General features: G+C 29.4%; 1 protein-coding gene across 1 annotated transcript; it reads left to right on the top strand.

Moving 5' to 3' along the window:
* LOC107475218 (ataxin-3 homolog) lies at positions 1 to 3273 on the top strand. Its single transcript, XM_016094847.3, has 2 exons — positions 1 to 422; positions 2285 to 3273. Exons 1-2 carry the CDS (start codon positions 177 to 179, stop codon positions 3071 to 3073), a joined length of 1035 nt encoding a protein of 344 aa, XP_015950333.1. The 5' UTR covers positions 1 to 176; the 3' UTR covers positions 3074 to 3273.
* The last annotated feature ends 3990 nt before the right edge of the window (positions 3274 to 7263 follow it).

Here is a 7263-nt window from a genome sequence, read left to right as displayed (position 1 = left end):
ACTCTGATCTTTTTCCCCTCTCTTTCTCCTTGGCCATATGATGTCTTTCTCTCTCCTGTTTCTTGCTTTTCTTTCAAACTATCAAAATCTCCTAACACACCACAAATTCTAGGGTTTCTTCCTTCCTTTACTTCTTCCTTCATGCGAATCTCTTTCTTCCAATTCAATCACCTACGATGATGGATGGTGCGAGCAACGGTGGCATGTTGTACCATGAGGTACAAGAGTCCAAGCTTTGCGCTGTGCATTGCGTCAACACGGTGCTGCAGGGTCCGTTCTTCTCCGAATTTGATCTCGCTGCTCTCGCCTCCGATCTCGATCGCAGGGAGCGACAGATGATGCTCCCGGCCGCACTCTCTTCCGGAGATTTTCTTTCTGAGGAGTCGCACAATGTCTCCCTTGATGGAGATTTCAGCATCCAGGTTTATTTCCTCAATACATCTATTTGAAAATTTCAATTTTTATATGATGTGTAATTGGATTGAATAAGAAAATGTATAACTTATTGTGTTAGTGTAGCAGACTTATCCAACTTGGACATGAGAACTGAAAATGTATGAAATTAGGCATTGTTTTAATAACTATTAATATGTGATGTGAACATTGTTTATCTGGAAGTACTTTAATTATCTAATTATTTGAGGGAGCATGCAGAAGATTATCATTTCTCTGTTAAGTGATATTTTCACCGGACCAATTGCTGAGTCTAATATTATTTTTTTCTTTTTAACATCTAGGAATGCAGATTTTTTAGAGGCCTCTTATGTGAGGACATATTCTAATTTTTGCTTTGTTCACGGCACACAAACACTTCACCTCCTAACTGAATGGTTGTGTATCTATAGGTGTGCGACCCCTTTTTTGAGATAATTTTCTACCAAAATTGTAGCAGTGATTTCAAAAGGTGACTCTAAAAGATATTTAGTTTAGATGATGTGTTTATACTTTGGAATTTGTAGTTGCCCATAGATAGTTTAGATGATGTTTTTTTACTTCTGAATTTGTAGTTGCTCGTAGACTTGGTTTTAACAATTGTTGCACTTCTATCTATCTCCCACTATCCATTTTTCACCCATTCACTAAAAGCTCATTTAATTGTTGCAGACATGTCTTTAAAGATAGATCTTGTTCTAAGTTGACTTGGAATGGGGTTCGGTTTAAAATATTTGTAGGGATAGATTGGGATGACCTTGCAAGCCGTGTGTATTCTTCATAATATTTTTTTTAGTCTTTGTTTTGGGGTAACCGGGTAAATGAACTATTTGGATATGAAATATTCAATGCAATTTTGTAGACCAAATTGAATGTTGAATGATGGATCGTCTTCTGTGTTTTTTGGAGTTCAAGCCATACTGGCTTGAGGGGGCATGCTGAATATGGCGTGTGAGTTAGTTATCTCTAGGTGAAAATTAGTTAGGCAACTCAACTTGAACCTAGTGTATATGAGGAAAATTCAGTTCGTGTTAGTAGTGTGCTTGAGCATTCTGTTTCTCCAGAAACATCTCAGCTTCTTCCGCCTCAAGCTTCTTCTTCCTTATCTCTCTCACTTTCTCTTGTATCTCTCTTCTTCTTGATCTTGTAGCTTGTTCATACACATCTTCTATATTAGTGAATCAATGCACCAGAGTCACACCATTGATTTTGGTTTATCATCTTCAATTTGTCTCTCTTAATCTTCTTGCATCAACTATGGTTTAAGAACTTTCACATTGAATGTGAATTGTTGTTCATGTTTGAATTGATTGACTAGAATTGCTATATACAATTTTAATATTGTTTTTTTTTAATACCTTTGGATTTCAATATCACTATATAAGTAGAATTACATTCAACTAGGTATGATTTAAAACAATTTATATAATAATGATACCTTAATGTTATCATCACACACCATGTGGTTTGAATTGGAAAAATAATTTAGATGTCTTTGGCATAAGCTTTTGTTGATAGTCTAAGCATGGAAGGGATATTTGTAGCACTCTTTATATATTTTACTTGCTCTGTATTTTACTATCTTTGCTGTCTTGCTCAAATTTCAGGTATTCTTTTATATATTGTCATATACTCACATCTTTTGTGGTTAAAACTATAAATTTTCATGTTGGTGCCTTGTATAATTTGAAACTTTGGGAAAGTATCTTTGAGAAAAATATTTAGATTTTTAGTGAAATATTTGCTCCCTAGTTCATATCTTTATTTTAAGCAGGAAAATTAGGGCTCAGAGATTCAGTGCTTTAAATTTTATGAATTAGTTGAACTTAATTATGCAAGACCTTTCCTTCAGGTCTTACAAAAGGCTTTGGAAGTGTGGGATCTACAGGTTATCCCTCTTGACTCACCTGTTGCTGAGCCTGCTCAAATTGATCCTGAATTGGAAAATGCCTTTATTTGCCATTTGCAAGATCATTGGTTTTGTATCCGTAAAGTGAATGGAGAGTGGTATAATTTTGACAGTCTTTATGCAGCCCCACAACACCTTTCTAAGTTTTACCTCTCAGCCTATCTTGATTCTTTGAAAGGCTTTGGGTGGAGCATATTCCTAGTAAGAGGAAATTTTCCAAAAGAGTTTCCCATATCCTCAGCCGAATCTTCTAATGGTTTTGGGCAGTGGCTGTCACCTGAAGATGCTGAGAGGATAACTAAGTCTTGCAATTCAGGGCTGACTCCACATCAGAGAACTAATGAGAGCCAACAACAATTTCTTTCATCTGGGGAAGTGGAAATGTATTCAGACTTTGAAGATGAGGAACTGAAGGCTGCAATAGCTGCTAGTCTAATGGATTCTTCCTCATCTGTGGCAAATGTCAAAGTTGAGGCAAGCACTCCCCAAAATGATAATCAAAGTAGTAAACAAGTTGCAACCACTGAAGATTTCCCACAAAACGAACAAATAAACAAACAAAAGGAAGTTGTTGAAGCTAGTCAACCTGCCAACAACCAAAGTACCAAACTGGTGGAAGCTACTGGAGATGATTCTCTTCAAAAAGATCGAAGTAGTCAAGAAGTGACATCTATTGTAGGTCATAATACTCAAGATGAGAACCATAATGACAAAGGAAAAGCAGTCTTGTAAAAGCATGTGTACTTTTATTTGTTCTAAATTTGTTTTTGCAATTGAGGACAATAAGCCATTCCAGTGGCTCAAAGTCATGGTGCTGTGCAGTATACACATTCTCAATTGAATTGCATGATGTATAAACTATAAGAAGAACCCTTTCAACATTTCCACATCTTATTATTATGATTTATTATGATAGTACCAAGTTTTGACGATGTTCTGTTTTTTATTTGGGCATTTTACGCGGTATTTTCAATTTCTTAAATTCTAGGTCAGTGCGACTTGAATCTGAATTGTAATTGATAGTTAAACCACAGTTAATGACTTTGTACTTCAACATCATCAACTTGTTTTCCTTAGATTATAAGTTTGAACAAGTTAGGACAAAGAATGGCACGTTTAAATTTTAAACAATTACCTAGAGGGGACTAATTCAGCTATCTGTACCATAGAAATAGACAAAGCAACCACAACCAGAAATTATGTGGTTCTGGAGATGTTATAGATTATAGATGTTATAGCTATAGATGTAGTTATTTTACTTAACTGATGTATTGTGTTTGTCGTTGATATCAACTTTCGGCTTGGATGGCCACAAAATACCCTTTTGGATTGTCAAGAGAGGTTACTAGTGATTCCAAAAGCCGGCACCTTACCTAAAATCTGTCCTTTGCCCTTTTTCTTTTTCTATCTTTTTTATTTATTTATTGTTTTCCCATCTTGTTAGGTCAATTATTATAACTTTAGAATACAAATTACTAGGATATACATTATTATACAAGTTGTAGATAATAACGGGATGCAAATTCTATGGTGCATTATTGTTTTGCCAGTTGGTGCAGTACTGCTCTACATCACAAATTGGATTTTAGTTTCGTTAAATTTAAAGAGGAAAATATAGACCAAATTTAGGTTGGTCAAATAGTTAGTTTACTTGTTTGTTTAAATAAGTACTAGTGAATTTGAATTTTAACTTGTGCATGCTGCAAACAGTAATTTATTGACTAGTGATAAACTCTTAGATGGAGCTCCGACTCGCATTATGAAATAATGAAATTTATTGGAAAACCAAAACTACCCTGACTCAAAATAATCCCTCAACCATCCCGTCGCCTTTGTCAGTTTGTCCCCTCCATGACTGTAATCACCTTTGGATTTATGTCATTAGGGGTAATTTACTCACCTCGTTCAACTGCATTAGTAATTTAGACGCAGTTTGTGTTAAAATCCATTCATTTGTTTCAAAATCCATTAAGAAAAATTTAAGTATAAAGAACTGAACAATTGTCTTTTGTATGGCTTCTAACTTTTTTTTTTCTTTTGACGTGGTTGTATAGATTCTACCTCGGTTTGGTTTTGATGCAGACTTGAAACCATTTTATTTTTATTAATTGGTTTAATTTGTATGTCTTATATCTATCATCTCTATATATATAAAGCTCTATATGGCCATTGAATAGAACTATAGAAGTTCTATATTGCCATTTAATTATTAAATTGTTATAGCAACGGACGTGTTTTCTTCAATCACATTATATTGAAGTTCTTTTAAAATGCAAATATATTGAAATGAATCTTTTTCTTTTTTTTTTTCAATTCTTAGTAATTGGTTCAATGAATGCGAGTAAATGGTTAAATTCCTAACGTTTGCTTCAGTTCTATGCAAGATCATATTTATAGATCCGAGACAAGAATAATAGTTGTCGTGTTCTCGTGTAAACATGATTTGATTCCCTGAGACAAGACGATAAACAAGTCGGTCTAGAAAAAATTTCGTATTTGACTCTGAAAAAAAATCGCTTATTATTCTTAGAGTAAACCACTAAAAATACCGTCAAATTACTTATTCTTTGAAAAAATACCTTCAAATCAATTTATGACTGACAATAAAAATATTTTCAAATATTTAAAAGTGCAGCAAGTATTCAAACACGAAAAAAAAAGTCTCTCTTAACGAAAACCAAATAAAGTAGTAAACAACAATGTTTTTGTGCCCTCTTAAAGTTTGTTTATAGGAACTGGACAGAAACAGATATAGAGATACAAAATTGTATTTGATAGATAATATATAGATAAAAATATTATGTTTAAAGATACTAAATTAATATATTTTGTATCTATTTTGACAGAAAAAAACGCAGAGACACTAACAAATGACACAACTTATTTTTCAATTTCTTTTATTATTTGTATTAGTTTTTTATAATTATATTTTTTATTATTATAATTTTTCTCAAATTTTTTGAATGAAAAAAATAAGAATAAATTAAATTTTTATAATCTATTCTAGTTTATCATTAAATAGAATACAAAAATACAAAAATTATATCTTTATCTTTTATGACTTGTTCTCGTGTCTTGTCTTGTCATATTTTAAAAAACATGCAACATAAAATTTGCAAATATTCATGTATGTTCATGGATTATTTAATGTAGATGACCTGCCTTGATATTTTTGGGGCGTTTTAAAAATTTTTTTTTATTATTATTATTATTATAAATTAAGAGTATTTTTATGGACGGATAAATAATTTGATAACTATTTTTGTAATTTACTCTTTGTTAATTATTTTTACGACAAAAATCATTAAAAAAATATGAAGAACAAATAAATCTTTAAAAGAGTTGAAAACCCGGCAAAAATAATAGAAACATTTTTATATTTGTGCATTTAATTATTTAATTTGAATCTTTTTTAGAAAGTATTTAGATAATAATTTAAATTGATCAAGAATATAAACTTTCAAATAATAACCTTATTTCTTTTGTTGGATAATGTTAGAGTGAAGAGTTAAGTTTTTGGTAAAAGTTACTTTTTTTTAAGTTAAAAAAATGTATGGTAAATTTAATAAAGATCTTAACTCTTCTTTCATTAAGTCAAAAAAAAAAAAAACTCTTCTTCCATGTTTTGGCTTTTCTTATAAAAAAAAGTCTAAAAAATCAATTACAAAAAAAGTCAACTCAAATTTATTCTTTATATTTCTAATTTTAAAATTTAAAAAATTAGTTTCTTAGTGATGCGCAAAAAAGTAAATTAATTAATTATAGTATTATATTATATAATTTATTCTAATAAGTGTTATATTATTTAAAAATTTAGTTTATTATTTTAAAAATTTAAATGATTTATTTTTTAAAAAAACATAGGCCTTTTATGTTAAAATTGTACAAAATTACATCTTCATTTGTTATTTCTATTTATAATTTTTTACATTTGTTTTAGTTGTCATACTTTGTCTTTTTATATAGTGTTCTTTTTTGTTACAAATAATTTAAAAAATTAAAAAAATAAATAAAAATGAGAAACACCAAAAATATAAATTAGTTTTATAATTATGATATATTTGAATATATCTAGTAGAAAGATATGCCAAATTTTAACTTACTTGGGTTTAGAAAAATGAATGAGAATGAAAAATACCAAAAATGTAAATATAAAATTATGAATTATTTTATAATAATGGTATATTTGAATGTAGTTAGTAAGAAAATATGACAAATTTAAATTTACTTGAAATAGTTTTGCTAATTAGTACGAGAGATTAAGAAATAAAGATTAGTAGAGTGTAGCATGCATAAGTAGACCAAATAATATAGTAGTAAGAGTATTAATATGTATAAGTTGTAGAATTTTAATATTTATAACTGAAAATTTTTATAATTATTATTATTATTATGACACTTTTAATATATATTTATTGTATTTAATTAGTACTTTATGTTTTAATTGAATAATAATAGAAAAGAATTTTTTTATTTTTTAAAAATTTTTACTTAAGGATAATTGGTTGATTTTCAAGTTTTGCTAAGTAAGCAAAATTGCTAACATAATATTATTAGAAGGAAAAAAATGACTTAAACATATAGAAGAACTTAGATATCATATCAATTTGTATATAAGAAGAATAAATATATAGATTGGGTCATTTTAAAATGTCTATGCTACGGTGATTACGATAACTATGATATTTTAAAAAGTGTTGTTAAAACTAAAATAATTTTTTATTATTTAATAATATTAAATATTACTAAAAAAAGTGCTACTAAAATATAAAAAAATGACTATAAAATTGACTGAAATATTAGAATTGAAATAAAATATTTAAAACAGTAAAGACTGCATTAAAATTTGACTGAAGCCCTTCCTCACCAAATATATGAGGGATCTATATTTGACGTGAATGCCTGAATGGAGTGAATTTTGA

The sequence above is a fragment of the Arachis duranensis genome, chromosome 2 (genome assembly GCF_000817695.3).
Source record: "Arachis duranensis cultivar V14167 chromosome 2, aradu.V14167.gnm2.J7QH, whole genome shotgun sequence".
In the NCBI taxonomy this organism is placed as follows: Eukaryota; Viridiplantae; Streptophyta; class Magnoliopsida; order Fabales; family Fabaceae; genus Arachis; species Arachis duranensis.
This window is presented reverse-complemented; position numbering and strand designations above follow the sequence as displayed.

Excerpts from the sequence above, each read along its gene's own strand:
- LOC107475218 (XM_016094847.3), top strand. The coding sequence starts at position 177 with ATGATGGATGGTGCGAGCAACGGTGGCATGTTGTACCATGAGGTACAA. Across the intron at positions 423-2,284 it reads ATGGAGATTTCAGCATCCAG|GTCTTACAAAAGGCTTTGGA; the intron begins GTTTATTTCCTC and ends CCTTTCCTTCAG.